Below are 19,044 nucleotides of genomic sequence, written 5' to 3' on the forward strand. Positions count from 1 at the left end.
ACATAAAACCAATTTAGCTTCTATTAAAATATAAACTATAGTTTTTTTTTTAATTACTTTTTTTTTTTATACGGCTGCAACTGATTTACTTTTCATAGATAATCTTATCATTGTGCCTCAAAGTGATACTAAAGTCTCATTTTTTTTTTTCATTTAAAAATAACAAACATGTTATACTTGCCTGCTCTGTGCAGTGGTTTTGCACAGAGCAGCCCTGATCCTCCTCTTCTCGGGTCCTACGCCGGCGCTCCTGTTCCCTCTTTCCTGCCGAGTGCCCCCAAAGTAGGCAGCTTGCTATGAGGGCATCCAAGCCTCATTGGCTTACTAGCTTTGATTGACAGCATCAGGAGCCAATAGCATCCCGTTGCTGTCTCAGACAGTGAGGAGGGGGAGTCCCGGGCGGTCGAGACTCTCGTGCAACATCGCTGGATCGAGATGAGCTCAGGTAGGTATTAGGGGGGCTGAGGGGGGTTGCTGCACACAGAAGGTTTTTTTTATCTTAATGCATATGCATTAAGATAAAAAGCCTTCTGACTTCACAACCATTTTAAAGTTAAAAACAGATTATAAGTAACAAAAAAAATGTATTTAAAAAAATGTGTGAAGAATAAGATTGTTTATCAATGTTTTAAAACTCTACCTTGATGTTATTGTTACTTCAAACACGTTTCTTTTGCCACATTGGCCGACAAAATGTACACCATGTTTGGTTGACTTTTTATTACTCAGAAAAAAAGAAAAAAAAATATGTGTGAAGGAACTGTAGGGTTGATTTACTAAAACTAGAGAGTGCAAAATCTGGTGCAGCTCTGCATAGAAACCAATCAGCTTCCAGAGCAAACTGAAGTTAAAAGCTGATTGGTTACCATGCACAGCTGCACCAGATTTTTTTGCATTCTCTAGTTTTAGTAAATCCACCCCTGTTTTTTTGCCCATTCCAGGCAGTCTTTTCCTTCTCATCATTGCTAATTTGCTATGGGCAGCAGGGGCAGTCCTTTTTATTAGACACTATAGCAATTGCTACTTGGTATTGTGTGTGGCACAGCAGTGGAGGTGCTGTTTTGAATAACCAAATAGAAGTAAATTAGAACTCAAAGGAGAAACCTTTTTTTTTTTTTTTTTTTAATCTATCTGTGTCCCATTGGGGTGATGATCCTTTACTTCCTGTCCCCAATTTTGGGGACAACAGTAAACATGACAAGTAGAGAGGATGAGTCTCCCTAACGGGGGCACAGACAGCACTAATAACCCAACAGGTGTTCTAATCCCTCTCCACTCTATCCACAATTAAAAAAAAATGTTTTGACTTTAGTTATACTTTAATTTTTTGGTATTCCTGTGCAGGTTGGAAACAGGCAACTGACTGCCAAAGGGATGTTTTTTCCCTAAGCGTGGCTTCACACTGTCCCGCTGTGCTTTTGCTAATGCGCAGCCAACCCACAGTTTTTGTGGGGGTTAGCTGCACTTTCCCATAGACCTCTATTAGGTCCTGCTGTTTTAGAAAGCACGCCAAAACTGCGGGACATCCTAGAAGTCTATGCGAAAGCACAGCTAACCCACACAAAAAACGCAAAGTGTAGCAAGACCGATTGGGCAGCATGAAGCCATCCTAAGTTTTCTGCCAGATTTGTTATAGAAAACCTCTATGCACTCTAACAAGATCTATCCTGATTGCACTCTCTGTACTGGGCAATAAAGTCTAAGATTTATAACACTTTCCGAACTGCCAATTTCTAAATGGTGGCAGCTCTGTAGATAGTCTTTAGGGAAATTACAATGCCGCTTACAGACTTTTTCTTTTTGGATCATTATATTTAAAATAGCAGATTGAACAAGACCACTGAAGGATTAGGTTTGTCATAACCAAAGCGATATATAGTTTCCTTGACTGTTTGCAATTAGGCATAACGGTACATAATCCATCAGATTTCTGTGGCTTATGAATAAATTGCAATACAAGCCCGTACCTTAGTGTGTACCAGGGACTATATGTGGTTAACAACTGGTTTTCATATTCCCAGCCCCCCTGTCAAGAATTAAAGAGGGAAAGGAAAGATTTTACTCCTGCCAACATATCGTAAGGTTTTACTGCCAAATTAGAGAAAACTTTTCTTTCCATTTATGATAAGCTCACCAAAGCTTGGGCATTAATCCTTGTATTGTTTTCCATTTTCCCATGGTCCGTTTGCACTGTTTATTTAATCGGTTTGTGTTGAAATGTTTTATACAACCACTTTTCAGAAAGCTTGCTGATGTGCCCACAAAACATTCAATTATGTACAGTGACGTGCCAGTGTTATTACACATCTGACTTCTACTATAGTTAATATGTATGTGGACTGAAGAAATCCTACCAAATAATTTGTTAAAGCTGTATTTACAAAGGCCTTCTTTTGGCTTTTTAGCAATTTTAGGCTGATATGGTCTCTGACATCATCCTCTTACAAAAGGAAATCAGAATTTACGTGAAGCATAGACTTTTTATCCTAAGATAGAAATATCGAAACTACCACTGCTAACGTTGCTATTTTTTAAGGAGACCTGGCTTTTTAAAGCGGAGTTCCAGTCCCCAAATCATTTTTTAAATGCTCCCCCGGCATTGTTAACACTTCTACTTTACCATTTGGATAATGTCATTAATGTGTTCCTTTTTGTTTGTTTGAAATCATTAAAATATAACCTGATCTCGGAAGCAGGCAAAGTCCATCGCGGTTGTGGGCATCTGAAGCCTGCTTGTCTTTATTTCCGGGATTCGGTGCAGCTGGCCACCCAGTATGCACCTCCCGATCTTGCGCCTGCGCAGTAGTGCCACTGCGTACTGGCGTGGTCCCAAGCAGAGATTCTCCACTTCCTCCCGGCAGATACTCTTCTTGAAAAATGGCGCCTAACTCCTCCATATTGCATAATTTTCAATCTGGAAATTACGCAGGATTTCAGTATTAGGCAATTCCCATGGACTCCTGGGATATCGCCATTCTCTATCTCTATTCTCTATCGCCATGGACTCAAAATATGCACAGGTTTTGATACTTACCTTTGTGGTGTATGGTCTATAAACAAGTGTGTCTATTTTAGATATGCTGCTGTCAGAAACAGGTTGGTCACAGACTTAAGCCGGCCATAGATGGTTCAAATCTCGGCTGGTTCAGCAGAGACCGGACGTAATTTGATTACGGTAATCTATGGGCAGGCTGATTGTACCCAAGTCGATCCATCCAGCATATCAGATTTTAAGCATGAGACTACTGCCAGCGGCTGTAGCCACTAGAGATAATCATTGTGTTCTTCATGGAGAGACGGCTCCCTGCTTCCCCCCCTTCCTGCTGGGAAAATACAATAACTCTGCAGGAGGGATTCCCCTGTCAACACTGACTGTGTTGATAGGGGAATCAGACAATCTTTTTTCCGGAAACTGTTGGTTGCAGGAGAGAAAAATTGTATAATCTATGATCTGCCTTAGCTGTGTGCACAGTAGTGTGCTTTTAGTTCACAGCTCCAACGTTAATTAACATTGCTACAACACTGGTAGCCGTTCCTTAGAACTTAATTATTCAGACTGCAGAAGCCTACAGTAGATATTATGCGGGAAATGCTGGTCACATACAGATGACCACCAGAGGGAGCAGTTACAAATCTGTATGCAAATTACAATAATCAAAAATATGAAACAGCCAGCAAGAATGATGTGAGCCCCATTTAAAGAAATGTTAACAGCAAGCCTTATAATAAAAGCTCAAAATATGCACTTACTGAAAATAGACTACAGTTTTCCTTTAACATAACAAATTATGTCTAGAAATGCATCCATATATCTTTATGTGCTTCCACTTTATACAGTTTTCTACTATTATCTAAATTATTTGAAAGGAAAAAAAACAGTATGGTTGGTTTTAATCCTATTTTTTGCACACCTGGCATTTACACACAAATAACAGAAGAAAAATAATATATATTATTATGGAACAATCAATTTCTCTTAGTCTGCTCTAATCCTGTACACCCACAACAGATGCTTGGGATTTGAAACTGGATGCAACAAAAGCACGAATGCCTTTGAAATAAAACTAAAAAGCGTTGCTTGTCACTCTCTTTTCTTTCTTGGCGAGTCTAATTTTGCTCTATTTTAGTTTTTTTGTTGTCTGTTTTTTTTTTTTTTTCTTTAGGGCCTGAAGCTCAAGTTTCTGTCTTATTACAGAGACTGGTCTGGGTTCTATTGAACACGTGGTGGCACATACCAAAGGCAGCCCCTAATAATCAATGGAATGGTGCCAATGTATTAAGTTTACCGTGTTTTCTTAGTCATAATTGGATAGCATAATAAAGTGCGTACCAGCAGGATGGCCATTGATCCATGGGCCGTCATAAATTACTCCCGAGCAATGAATCATAGTTCCTTGTCCACTGAAGACGTCATTTCTCCACTGTCCCTGAAAAAAAAAAATGTTTCTACATTAGGATTGCTGGGCCTGCTGTTTCATAAAGAGGGGATTACTTCTGTGACTTCTCAATAGCAAACTGGGTGGGCCTAGAAAATGAACAACTTGATAGAAATACTCGGAGATCCTGAATGGTGGACCACACAATATTTAAAGATTATGCAACAGGCACCCCTTAAAAAAGAATTAGGATAGAAAAAAAAAAAAAAAAAAAAAAAAGGGTTCCTGGCAAGACAAATGTTTCACCTTATAAGCAAATATCTTGCCTCAAAGCAATCACCGTAATTGGTTGCCTTTTCTTGCCTGTTTTGTTGCAGAGCAGCTGCTGTTGAATTTTACACCAAGAATTGCTTTGCAATTTGAATCTCGCAACAATAAGTATTCATACGTCTGTCAAGTGTGAAACATATTCTGTAAAAAAAGAAAAAAAAAACACCTGCAAAATTTGGGGACATGATCTCGTACATACTGTGCAGACGTCTGCAGAAAATAAGGACGTTGCCAAGTCTAATTTCCTTTATCCGCAATACAAAGGGCAGGGAGACCCAAATCTAGGGGAGTCTTCCACTAATTAAATAGAGAAGCAGGTGAAATCCTTGATTATTTTAATTGACATTTAAAAGCTGGCCACAGACATTTGACCAGCGGTGTCCTACTGGCCTAGGGATGTCATCAGTCCCTTTGGCTTACCCCTATGGTGCTTCTAAATTGCAGACAAAGAAATAAGGCCATGCAAAACTATATTTTGGGAAATAAAATGATTTGATTTTATTCATTTTTATCTAATTTTAGTTTGGAGATTTTATCTCCAAAATACACCCCTTCCTAACCAATGAGACCACAAAGCTCCTAATTCACTCCCTGGTTATCTACCGTCTCGACTACTGCAACTCCCTCCTCATACTCTTACATAGACTATCCCCTATTCAGTCCATCATGAATGCCACTGCCAGACTCATCCACCTTACAAACCGCTCAGTGTCTGCTACCCCTCTTTGTCAATCCCTCCATTGGCTGCCACTCACCCAATGAATTAAATTCAAAATACTAACGACTTACAAAGCCATCCGCGACGTGACCCCCAGCCACATGACTAACCTAGTCTCAAATATCAACCAAATCTTTCTCTTCGTTCCACCCATGACCTCCTGCTCTCTACCTCCCTCGTCACTTTCTCCCATGCTCACCTCCAGGACTTCTGCTGAGCCTCTCCCATCCTTTGGAATTCCCAACCTCAATCTGTCCGCCTGTCTCCAACTCTATCCATTTTTAGGCAATTCCTAAAAACGTTTGTCTTTAGAGAATCCTCTCCTGCCTTCACCTAACAACTGTACTTTCATTTTCTTCATCAGCTCATCCTCCACAGTTATTACCTTTTGTATCACTTGACCCTCCCTTTTAGATTGTAAGCTCTAACAAGCAGGGCCCTCTGATTTCTCCTGTATTGAATTGTATTGTATTGTAACGGTACTGTTTGCCCTAACGCTGTAAAGTGCTGCACAAACTGTTGGCACTATATAAATTCGGTATAATGATAATAATTCTTCTTTTTTAATGGAGAGATGAAAAATGATATGGTGGAAAGGACTTTGCACTTGGTATTAAAGAGTATATATAGCCAAAATTTATATATATTTTAAAAATATTTAAATAGAGTGGGGACGGGTTATAACCCCTGTTAGCGTGTTTTTTTTGCTTTTCGCATGATTGGTCATTGGGGATATCTCTCTTTACTTCCTGTCCTACAGATACAACAACAAGTAAGAGGAAATCTTTACAAAATGAGGAAATTTCTCCTCTTAGACAGTTGTTAATGGAACAGGTGCTCCCACTGGAAGATCTCCCATCAACTCCTGTTCTATAAAATGTTGGATTTTCCATTGCTTTCTCTCTTGTTGGCTGGCCGGGTTAAAAAGAAAGTGCTGCAGTGCACCACTCCCAGTGAATGGCTCCTCCAACCTCATTGTGATGAACAGAGGAGTTTCTGCCAAGTCAGTCCCCTTGCATATGCCCCAGGAGTTAGAAAATTGTATGTTTGGGAATGGCATGATTTTGACAGATCCGGTATGCCGAGACATACTCTGACATGAACCTCTGCACATCCCCACTTCCATGCCTATCTCGTTGCTAAGCTTGAAAAAGGACCTGCAGTTACAAATCAAATCAGGATAGACTGCTGCCTATAAGGATATCCTTTGTGACTTTCTGGTCACATAGGCATGCAAAGCACTCATCACATTAACCATCTAATTTTTATATCCTTTGGCATTCCTCCTATCCATTATAAACTATTGTTAACACTAATGGTTTGTTAAAAAAAAAAAATGTTGGTAATGTTGTATACACTACTGGGTATTTTGACTGGCATTTGCAACATGTGTGTATGCGTAGAATGGATTCTAATTGCAATGCCTAATTTTGTTAATGAGAGTGGGCCAAATGGAGAAAACTCCTTTGGTGTCTTGCCACCAGCAGGGATTTTGGGCAGGTTTGGAAATAAGGGAAAGCACATTTGGACTTTCCAACTTAGAATTAGATGCTATATGTGAGGCTGTATTCCCTTTAATTTTTATTTTCTGGGGTTCAATGTGAAGATTTATATCCAGAAGACTTTTTTACAAGCAATAATTATCTAACTGATTCCCAATATCTAGAATAAGTGTTACTGCTAAAAAAGTGAGCTTATTTAAAAATTGTTCTTCTCTACTTGTAGTTTCTCAACAGCTGGAGAGCCATAAGTTGCCTAATCGTGATATGGAGTAATGAATGCTGTTGGATAAGAATTTGGCAATTGTACAAAATTGGTGTTATTTTGTAAGCCACTATTTTAGGACAATACAACAATAAACTAGAGATGACTGTAGAAATGTGCACAGAAGGAATGCCATTCAGCATCACACCTGTTGAGCATGATTAGCAGTTTGCCTAAAGAGCAGAACATCCTCCCTAAAAACACAGGAAGGAAGTACAGTAACGGAGATGGGACTAAGCTGAACTTGTACAAAAGCCAGAAGCATATAGCAAGTGGGGGATTCATTTCACATACGATTACATGGGAACAAAATTACACTGCAAACCATATAGGAAGGGATTATGGGGAAAACATTCTTAGCTAACATATCTATAGACAAATAGTTAAACAAACGGAAGAAGTCTGAATGCAATAAAACAACTACAACTGTCCTTTTTTTAGGTCCAAATCCCTCTATCCCTCTTCCTCCCATAACTGAACCTATTTTAGACTAGATGTATAGCTCTCCATATAAAAAAAAGGGTTCACTAACACCATATGCAATGTCATATATTTCCAAAACAATTAGAGTAAATTTGTTGCCTCTTTAAAAATAAGGAAATGCTAAACTCTTGCATTTAGGTAGAATAAGTACCCCCTATCCCATATTGCAGTGCTCCATACCTTAATGACCCATCGCTAGGTCCAAGCAATGACACATGGGAGACTACGGTGGTTGAATATGCAAATAGCATCTTTAAGAAAGTCAATATTTCCATTAAAGATTTAGAAACTCCAGAAACGCTTTGCGGGTGGCCTGCCAGATAAAGGTAATATATGCTACCCTCTAGTGCCCACTGTATAAATGAAGTCTTAGGCCGGCCATACACGGTTCAAATCTCTGCCTTTTCCTGTTCAAATCATTAATGGGCAGGCTGAATGTATGAAGTTGCCGGATTCTGCCAGTGGCTATTATAGTCTCTAGCGATAATCACTGTCTTCTCCCAGCAGGGACGGCTTCCCCCACTGGGAGAAGACAATGGCATGGCAGGAGGGATTCCCACAGCAACACTGACTGTGTTGATGGGGGACTCAAGCAAATTTCTTTCCTGCAACTCATGGTTGCAGGAAAGAAATTTGCTTTGTGTATGGCTGGCCTCAGTGTATATGACATGGGTCTTCAAACTTTTCAGTATGAGGACCTCAGCATATATTTCACAAATATTTTCAGGCCCCAAAAAATACATCCCCATTATAGCCCCCCCTTACATCAGGGTACCCATCAGAGTCTCTCTTATATTTGGGTCTCAATCACAGTCTCCCCTTACATCCCATCAGAGTCCTCTCTATATAAGTTTCTCAATCAAAATACAGCTTACATCAGAGTCCTGTTACATAGGGGGCAGAGGCTGAAGCAGAGACTATAGGCAGCCTCTGCAGACCTTAATGCTCAATCCTTTGACATTAAAGCCAGCCATAGACTGTGCGATTTTCTTTCCTGCAACCACGGGTTAGTGTTGATGGGGGAATCCCTCCCGCAAAGCTATAGTGTTCTCCCGGCTAAAGCCACTGGCGATAATCAAATGAATAATCCAACAGGCTACCCATACATGGTTTGAGTCTCAGCTGGTCCCTGCTGAACTGACTGAGACTCAAACCGTCCATGGCAGACTTTAGGATGCACAATTGACCCTAGCTGCAGGCCAGATAAAATCTTGTAGCAGGCTGGATGTGGCACACAGGCTTTAATTTAGAGACCTCTGGTCAGTGGCAGCCGCTCCATTAGGGGTGCAGGGGCACCACCCCCCTAATCTCCTCATGCGCCTGGCCCCTAATCTCCATGCAGGGCGTCAGACATATGGATTTCAATGGGTTTTTTTTTTTTTTTTTTTTTAGAAGCACATGATTAGAGCCAGAGGCTCCAACTGGCTGCAAAAAGGGTGGGCTCGGGGGAAAAGGAGAACTGCACCTGGAGCCCACCCACTTGTGTGACATTAGTGAATTAACCACTTGCTTACCGGGCACTTAAACCCCCCTCCTATCCAGACCAATTTTCAGCTTTGGGCGCTGACGCACTTTGAATGACAATTGCGCGGTCATACAACACTGTACCCAAATGAAATTTTTATCATTTTTTCACCACAAATAGAGCTTTCTTTTGGTGGTATTTGATCACCTCTGCGGTTTTTACTTTTTATTAAAAAAATGTAAAAAACTGAATTTTTTTTTAAAAAAAAGTTTATTTTTTTATATTTTGTTTTAAAAAATTTTAAACGGGTAATTTTTTTCCTTCATTGATGTACGCTGATGAGGCGGCAGTGATGGGCACTGATAGGCGGCAGTGATGGGCACTGATGGGTGGCAGTGATGGGCACTGATGGGTGGCAGTGATGGGCAGCACTGGCAGGTGGCACTGATTGGCACTACAGGTGGGCATTGATAGGTGGTACTTGTGGGCACTGATAGGTGGTACTTGTGGGCACAGTTAGGTGGCACTGTGGGCACTGTTAGGTGGCACTGTGGGCACTGTTAGGTGGCACTGTGGGCACTATTAGGTGGCACTGTGGGCACTATTAGGTGGCACTTTTATTGGGCACTGATGAGGCAGATGTGCCTCTTCCACTTGGGGACCGATGTCCCTCACATCCGATCCGGTGATCGGCTTTTTTTTCTACTCGCGCTGTCAGCGTGAGTAAAAAAAAAAACCGATTACCGATCTTTTGTTTACATCATGTGATCAGCTGTCATTGGCTGACAGCTGATCACATGGTAAGGGGCCGGGACCAGCCCCTTACATAGATCGGTGATCAGCCGAGTCTCAGTGACTCGGTGATCACAACGCGCCCGGCGCGCGCCCTGCAGGGCGCGCGCAGGGAGCGTGCACAGGGGAGGACGTCATATGACGTCCTCCCGGGAATGTAGGTCCGCGCTGTAGCCGTCATTCGGCTATAGCGCGGATGCCAAGCGGTTAATATTCACTATTGTCTTCCTGCTTCTTCTCCTGGCCAACCAGGAAGTGGGTCTTGGCCGGAAGAAGAAGCGACTTTCCGGTCTCCAGAATGCCCTGCACTCCTGGTGACTGGTCGGGCTCGGTGTCCCCCCATCACCTGGCCCGAGCCGGCTTCTTCTATCTGGGCACTTCCTACCCGCCCTTTCCTCCGGGGGAACCAAGCCCAGCAATGTCCTCCGGCAACTGGACGGACACTGAGCTGAGACTGCCCAGGGAGCAGGAGAATGACGACCCCGCCGTCGACTCCAAGCTACTGTACCTTCTATGCTGGGGGGGACTGGGATCATACCTCGCCCTATCATGGGCTAAATGTGGACAAGGAAAGATTACTCCTGCGCTTGTGAGGGTGTATTAGGTTTGGAATGGTAGTATTGTAAGCTGTAGAGGAACTGAAAGAGATGGTGTTGCGTGTCCCACTACCCAAACTGACCCTGGGGTGGTCAGAGTAAGACTATATGGAGAAGGGTGGATGGAGGGCGCGTGATCAATTGCTCACATCAAAATGTGTATAATGTATTCATATGTAATGAAATAAAAACAAATAGATAATACCAATACTACGTATCATGCAAACAGGTAACAAAATATGCAAGACATAAAAATTAAAAATAGGTTCAAAGTAACACAAGCCCATGTTAAGGTGAGTGTTCAAAATCGGCTGACGCGTTTCGAGGATAACCTCTTCATCAGAGCCTTGAGAACCAGGGCACAGTCTGTATAGGCCGGTAGGCCAACATGTGTATATAAAGAGGAATGGCTAGTTGGGAGGTGTAGCCTGTGGTGGATAGTTAGTTTTTCTGAGTTCCATACCAGTCCACGTTCAGACGTTCTATGTGGTATGTTGACGGTATGTGTGTTCTCCTTTAAATTGTTGATGTGAGACTGTGGGGTGGAGTGGACCTGTCTCACGGCAGGCTGGATGGAGGAGAGGTTGCAGCCTGTGTACGTCCTAAGGGGAGAAAGCAGTCCTGTGCTCTCGGAGGATGGAAGAGGGAAGATATCTCTTTGTACAATGCTGGAGCCGTGTGTGTCTCTGAAGCTGTCTCTCCGCCTCAGACATAGGTGAATGTCCTATTTTTAATTTTTATGTCTTGCATATTTTGTTACCTGTTTGCATGATACGTAGTATTGGTATTATCTATTTGTTTTTATTTCATTACATATGAATAAATTATACACATTTTGATGTGAGCAATTGATCACGCTCCTATCATGGGCTAGCAACAGGGGGGTGGTTTGTTTGCCACCCCCCCCCCAAAAATGGTGCACCAGCCGCCACTGCCTCTGGTATTCACTATACAGTACTATAGTATAGTATACAGTATATGTATATAAGACTATACATCTGCAACCTTGCTGCATATTAGTTGCAGCCCATACAGGTTTACTTTATTTTAAATCAAACACCTCTGATCTACCATTGCTTCCCCATTTCAGCAGCTACTTCAGTCATATTCACTATCAGCCTAATTTGTAGATTCAGCAGGTGTACAGATAAGGTTAAATTATCATGGAGTGAAGATGGTGGATTTAAAGATCATTTTATCAATTGCTCAGCAAATAAACATATGGATCACATTTTTGATTTACATTAAATTTGTTTTGCAGTTCTTTAAAAGCAAACCCCTGCATAATAAAACACAGCTTTCCTCTAGGAATACTCCTCTGTGTCCTAATACACAGACTGGATTAGAATTCCAGCATTTATTGCTTTCTATAGTTTATAGCTATGTGATTACTATAAATCCATGAAATACGACAGAGAAAATATAACCTGGAGTTATCTACACTCCCATCTGTCCGGCTGTCTCACGTGCTGCACTGTCAGGAGGAACGGATAGCCAGCATTGGTATTGCTCCACAGGGGTAATCTTTTTCTTTGATTTTTATTGCCATCTCTAATTCAATTATATCAAACACTTCTTTGGTCACTGAGACCTTTTGACCGAGCTAGATCACAACGACCGACACAGAAATTAAAAAGAACACTATTACTTTTACCTTCTAGCTTTCATTGTTTAGCATATAGATTGTTAAAGGGACGGAATGATTAAAATAGGAAAAAATACAACATTTTAGATTAAAGTTGCCTTCCCATAGTTGCATAAGAGAATGTCTTAAAGGAAAAACTATCATGGTTTTTGGCCAACTGTATTTTAAAGTGACACTAAACACTATCCTTATAATGCAAAAACAAATTATACACATGTTCACTACTTAATGGCGCTGTTATCTTATAGTTCATGAGTGTTTTTCTGCCTCCCTGCAACATCCTCCATGAGCTCCATCACCTCAACTTTCCCCCCCTCACTTCTGTTTGGAACAAGCAGTGGGGTTAATTTACTAAAACTGGAGAGTGCAAAATCTGGTGCAGCTGTGCATGGTAGCCAATCAGCTTCTAACTTTAGCTTGACAAAAAAAAAAACCTGGAAGCTGATTGGTTTCTATGCAGAGCTGCACCAGATTTTGCACGCTCCAGTTTTAGTAAATCAACCCCAGTGTGCATTTTTTGTGGTAATGTGCACTGCTGTATGCCACTACAAATCCCATAGTCCATAGTTTGCAGTCCATCTCAGGAGCGAGGAAGGGAGGATGGCTATATAGCCACCCGCTAACAGGAAGTCATATCACAGCAGCAAAAACAAATAATTTTACACACACTGTTTTTTACCTTCATGCATTCACTGTGTTAAAGGGTTAGTTCACTTAAAAAACTGCTAATGCAGGTAAGGGGCGTCTGTAGATAAAAACAAAATGCTCTGACTAAAGTTGAATAATGGCATTGCTATAAGTGTAGACCATTTATGTACACCCTGAAGCCTGACTGGAATACCACCGGGATGTTGCTAAGTGAGGCCTAGTAATTAAAGCTTGCATCCTCCACCACAGGGGTACATTCTCAAATACTGAGCTCATAGTTATTGCATCAGGGGGGCAAAAACGAGAAAAAAACTCACTCCTGTGATGTTTGGGGTGTGCAGTAATGACTAGCCTTACATAGCAACATCCTAGCAGCATCATGGGAATATTCTAGGTGGGCTACCTAAAAGGCCCACACCTGCAGCAAGGGCTATTTTCAACTCTAGTCAGAGCTGCACAGTTTGTTTTCTAACGACGCCCCTTATGATTATTATTATACAGGATTTATATAGCACCAACAGTTTGCGCAGTGCTTTACAACATGAGGGCAGACAGTACAGTTACAATACAAGTCAATACAATCTGCATAGGCAGTTTTTTAGTAAAGGCGAACTAAACCCTTTAAGGTAAAAAATACCTCACTAGCTTCTCCCCCGCCCATCCCTAACAACACTTACCTGACTCCTTTCTCTGATCCAGCGATGACCCAGAAGCAGCACCTCTCTCTTCACTTCCTGGTCTCACAGGAGAATCTGAGAGCAGCGGGAGCCATAGGTTTCTGTCAGTCAAATTCCTAGGAAGAGAAGCTGTGTGCATCTATGGACACACAGCCTGGCTCAGGTGTGTCTGCACCGGTGCTACCTTAGCATCCAGCTTGCTGGGGGGACACTCATAAGAAGAAGAAGCAGACAGCACTGGTGGGGGACTGCCAAAGAGGAGGTAAGTGACCCTCTGTGCAATATCATTGCACAGAGCAGGTAAGTATAACCTTTAAATTTAAAGGGGTTGTAAAGGTAAAAATTTTTTCACCTTAATGCATTCTATGCATTAAGGTGAAGAAACTTTTGACAATACCGCCGCCCCCAGCCCCCCCGTTTTACTTACCTGACGCCTCGAATCTTCGCTGCTCGTTCTCGTCATCTTCATTGCAGCTCAGCCTGGTCGCTGATTGGCTGCAGTGGATGGATTGAAAGCAGCGCAGCCATTGGCTCGCGCTGCTGTCAATCACATCCGATGACGCGGCGCGCCGGGGGGCGGGGCCGAGTGATACAGCGAGCGGCTATAGCCGCCGGCTGTATCACGGGAGTGCGCCCGCAAGCACTCACCACCATGCGAGGGAGCTCGCATTAAGGTGGTGAATGCTTGCGGGGAGGAGCTGAAACAGCCGCCGAGGGACCCCAGAAGACCAGGTTCGGGGCCACTCTGTGCAGAACGAGCTGCACAGTGAAGGTAAGTATAACATGTTTGTTATTTAAAAAAAAAAAAAAATCTTACCTTTACAACCCCTTTAATTCTGCCAGGCTGTAGTCAGCCTGAGCTGAATTGATAATTCTGAAGTGTGCTACTGTCTTTTGCTTCTGAGGCCTGCTGCTGGTGGAGAAAGTCCTGAGTTTTGGACGCTAAGCTTGCACTTTATTATCCGAGGTAGCTTTCCCAGAAGGAGAAAGGATCAGGAGCTGATCCCCAGAATAAGCATCATGGAGGAACTTCAGTTGCTGGAGGTGCTGGTGAAGCTGGAATTTGGCTTGGACCTCACAAGGATTTTGGTGCCCAGGAAGCCTGTTGCTGCATCTGCTCTATACTCAACTATCACAGGGTGCCAGTCTGGTATAAAGGTCCTGTTTACCTGTGGAGACTGTAAGTAGAACTTTTTAAGCATCTCAAAAGTGACTGTGCCCGTATGTCCACATTCTCACTGGAAGTCAAGGACCCAATGTCAGCTCACCTAACCTCTGGGGATCCCTAACAGCCTCTCACAGGGAAAGGGGTACTACATGTACTGTATAATATCCTTATTTTACAAATAAATATTTAGTAAAGGCTGTTTCTTTGGTAACATGTTTTTAGAACATACCGGGTTTTAAAATTAGGCAAAGCAGGAACCTTATTGAGATGATATAAAGTTATCAGAAATTCAAAATCTGTCAGTTGTCTCCCTTTGTTTTTTTCTTCTGTCCCGTTGGGACAATTTCCCCTCACTTTCTGCTCTGGAGATGCAACCAGAGTAAGACGAAAACCCTTCTTAGAAAGTCATTTTTGAAACAGCTGCCCTACTGGAGGATCTCGCTCAACCCTAATAACACCAGAGAGTGTTGATACGGGAAATTTTCAATTGTTATTGGAGGATCAATAAGGATTGTTTCCCCCACTAGAGCAAATTGGACCATGCGTTATAGGGTTTTTTGTTTTTTTCACCTTTCCCTGGATCAATTGTGAGTAAAGGGTTTTGTATATGGAGGTTTTCTATTATTTTTTTTATTGCTTGAACTAGGCTGACTTGCCTTTCTTTCAGCCCAACTATGTTACTATGTAACCTTCTACTCCAGTGACAACTGTAAAACGTTGGATGTACCATCAATATTTGTCCCAATGGTCACCAGGATAAACAGTGTGGGTAAATCTCCCCATTAGGACATATACTGTATAACAATAAAAACCAACAGAGGTTCTAGTTCTTTCACATAAAAATATGTTTTGGCTAGAGATATACTTTATTTAATAACATTTTTGACAGTGCTGACACACACACAATATTACACCTGAAATATAATTAATGTGTATGCATTGCTTATGCAGCAGCTTCATCAAGAGCAAAAAGTCACTAGCTTTACTCAAATACAGTTTCCTGTATTGTATTGCAAAATTGTATGTCACATTAAACAAAAAAAAAGGTTCAAGGTAGCATTTACCATGAGACCCTTAAGATGTGTAGGTCATCAGAGAAAATACAATTCTAGCTCCTTGTGAAAAGATAATCAATGTCTACTGAGAACAGTGACCCACACTAGACTACACTATACTACACTATACTACACTACACAAAAGCTCTCTTACTTTCATCTTGGGAGGACAGAAAGCCCAGTCCACTCAATATATTCCTAAGAGACGTAACCTCTGTCCTACAGAACACAATATACATCTGATAACAGAAAGAAGACTCTCTGCTGTGCAACATAGGGCAAAGAAGCTGGAAGTAAAGGATTCTATACAAAAAGTAAAACATATGGAAGTGTGGAGAAAATCTAAAAACATTGTCATTGGTACACAAAATTAAGGCTTTTTTGTCAGAGGTTAGGTACAAGCACTCCCCCCGAGAGCAGTGTAATAAAGAGGCACACTGTGCTCCCTATCACGCCGAATGGTAGGACTAACTACAGTGCCCTGAGAAAGTATCCAAACCCCTTGAAATATTCCACATTTTGTCATGTTACAATCAAAAACGTAAATTTATTTTATTGGCATTTTATGTGATAGACCAACACAAAGTGGCACATAATTGTGAAGCGGAAGGAAAATGAAAAATGGTTTTCCAAATAAATATCTGAAAAGTGTGGCGTGCATTTGTATTCAGCCCCCCTGAGTGAATACTTTGTGGAACCACCTTTCACTGCAAGTCTTTTTGGGGATGTCTCTACCAGCTTTGCGCATCTAGGGAGTGACATTTTTTGCCCATTCTTCTTTGCAAAATAGCTCAAGCTCTGTCAGATTGAATGGAGAGCGTTTGTGAGCAGCAATTTTCAAGTCTTGCCACAGATTCTCAATTGGATTTAGGTCTGGACATTGACTTGGCCATTCTAACACATGAGTATGCTTTGGTCTAAACCATTCCATTGTAGTTCTGGCTGTATGTTTAGGGTTGTTGCCCTGCTGAAAGGTGAACCTCCAACCCAGTCTCAAGTCTTTTGAAGACTCTAACAGATTTTCTTCTAAGATTCCCCTGAATTTGGCTCCATGCATCTTCCCATCAACTCTGACCAGCTTCTCTGTCCCTGCTGAAAAAAAGCATTCCCACAACATGACACTGCCACCACCATGTTTCACGGTGGGGATGGTGTGTTCAGGGTGATGTGCAGTGTTAGTTTTCTGCCACGCATAGCATTTTGCTTTTAGGCCAAAAAGTTCAATTTTGGTCTCATCTGACCAGAGCACATTCTTCTGCATGTTTGCTGTGTCCCCCACATGGCTTCTCGCAAACTGCAAATGGTACTTCTCATGGATTTCTTTCAACAATGGCTTTATTCTTGCCACTCTTCCAAAAAGGCCAAATATGTGGAGTGCACGACTAAGTTGTCTTGTGTACAGATTCTCCCACCTGAGCTGTGGATCTCTGCAGCTCCTCCAGAGTTACCATGGGCCTCTTGGCTGCTTCTCTGATTAATGGTCTCCTTGCCTGGCCTGTCAGATTAGGTGGACGGCCATGTCTTGGTAGGTTTGCAGTTGTGCCATTCTCTTTGCATTTTCGGATGATGGATTGAACAGTGCTCTGTGAGATGGTCAAAGCTTGGGATATTTTTTTTATAACCTAACCCTGCTTTAAACTTCTCCACAACCTTATCCCTAACCTGTCCGGTGTGTTCCTTGGCCTTTATGATGCTGTTTGTTCACTAAGGTTCTCTAACAAACCTCTGAGGGCTTCACATGACAGCTTAGATTAAATTACTGAGATTAAATTACACACAGTTGGACTCTATTTACTAATTAGGTGACTTCTGAAGGCAATTGGTTCCACTAGATTTTAGTTAGGGGTATCAGAGTAAAGGGGGCTGAATACAAACACACTCCACACTTTTCAGATATTTATTTGTAAAAAAAATTTGAAAACCATTTATCATTTTCCTTCCACTTCACAAATATGTGCCACTTTGTGTTGGTCTATCACATAAAATCCCAGTAAAATACATTTACGATTTTGGTTGTAACATGACAAAATGTGGAAAATTTCAAGGGGTGTGAATACTTTTTCAAGGCACTGTATATAGATCAGACCAAAATAGGGACAAATGAGAAGGAAATAGAGGGACTTTGTTCCAAATAAGGCACAGTCCCTCGAAATCAGGGACAGATGGGAGTGATGATAATGATGAGATGAACTGGAAGCATGCTATTTTATCTTCCTTCTGTAAACTACTAATCTCCTTATCCCCATGTAAAAGAGATGAGGTCCAGCCTAGGTGACATCTACAGTATGGCTTCTTCCATAGTTGCAGGGGAGGAGGCAGCATAGGGGCAGGACGTGTGCTATTCGCAGGATCCCCACATAAAAATTAAGAAAAAACTAAATCCTATGTAGCCACCACATGAATGGGCTGGTCAGCTGCAATATATGAAAGATTTTTGTTTTTGGGCTAGGTTATGCTTTAAGCTTTGTTCACAGCGGGCGTACTGCAGCATACGCCCATGCGAGGGCTGTGTTTACCCGCATGGGGATATGTAGCTCTTCTGTGCATCCCCATGCAGGCAGTCCTATTCATGTCAATTGAGATGCAGCAGCCGCACAATCACAGTCGTTGCTCCCAATTTAACATCAGTGCAGATGCATGGCCGCAAATGCAACCAGTAGGTGTTCAGCGACATGCACCTGTACCCGCACAGTTGGCCAATTGGGTGCAGCTGCTGTGCCTCTGCAGCTGCTGCTTTCCTATTGACATCAAGGGGACTGCTTGCTCGGGGATACACAGGTGCTGTGCATCCCCATGCGAGTAAACACAGCCGTCACATAGGCATACATTGTAGCAAGCCCTGTGTGAACAAGGCCTAACAGTAGATATAAACCCAGATGACATAGTGTGGTAAAGAACTGTGTATGATAAACTAAGGACATGTTTAGAAAATATTGTTTTGACCTTTTTTAATCCTTTGCATCTCAGTGCTTCTGATTTCTTTCTGTCAATTTGCAGCTTCTCGCTGTCTACATGCATGCATTACAGCAACAGCTGCATATAATTGCTCAGGGCTGGCTTTCTGTTGTTAAAAATGGTGGAATATTCCTGAACAATGAGCATCAGCATTGTGACCAATACAGGGCTGCTGTTAGAAATCATGGGGCCCCATAATGCCTACCTGACAGGGCCCTGCTCCCCAACCCCCCCACCACCCCTCAGAAATATCAAATTATATTTTCACTAAAAATACACTAAAATCATTATTATAGGACATATTTACTGGCTCCCCCCCCCCCCCCCCCCAATCCTGAAACATTACCTTGTGTGTCCGCAGCAGCTTCTGGC

The 19,044-nt window shown here is 42.1% G+C and overlaps 1 protein-coding gene across 2 annotated transcripts in view; it reads right to left on the bottom strand.

Annotated features, from left to right (window-relative positions):
* MORN1 (MORN repeat containing 1) overlaps positions 1-19,044 on the bottom strand; it is a 518,336-nt gene that overhangs the window by 399,237 nt on the left and 100,055 nt on the right. For both annotated transcript variants that reach the window (XM_073602994.1, XM_073602993.1), the window contains exon 7: positions 4,331-4,427. In XM_073602994.1, the coding sequence (XP_073459095.1) occupies positions 4,331-4,427 (97 nt within the window). The remainder of the gene's footprint in view (positions 1-4,330; positions 4,428-19,044) is intronic.

This window comes from Aquarana catesbeiana, linkage group LG10 (genome assembly GCF_042186555.1).
Source record: "Aquarana catesbeiana isolate 2022-GZ linkage group LG10, ASM4218655v1, whole genome shotgun sequence".
NCBI classification, from domain to species: Eukaryota; Metazoa; Chordata; class Amphibia; order Anura; family Ranidae; genus Aquarana; species Aquarana catesbeiana.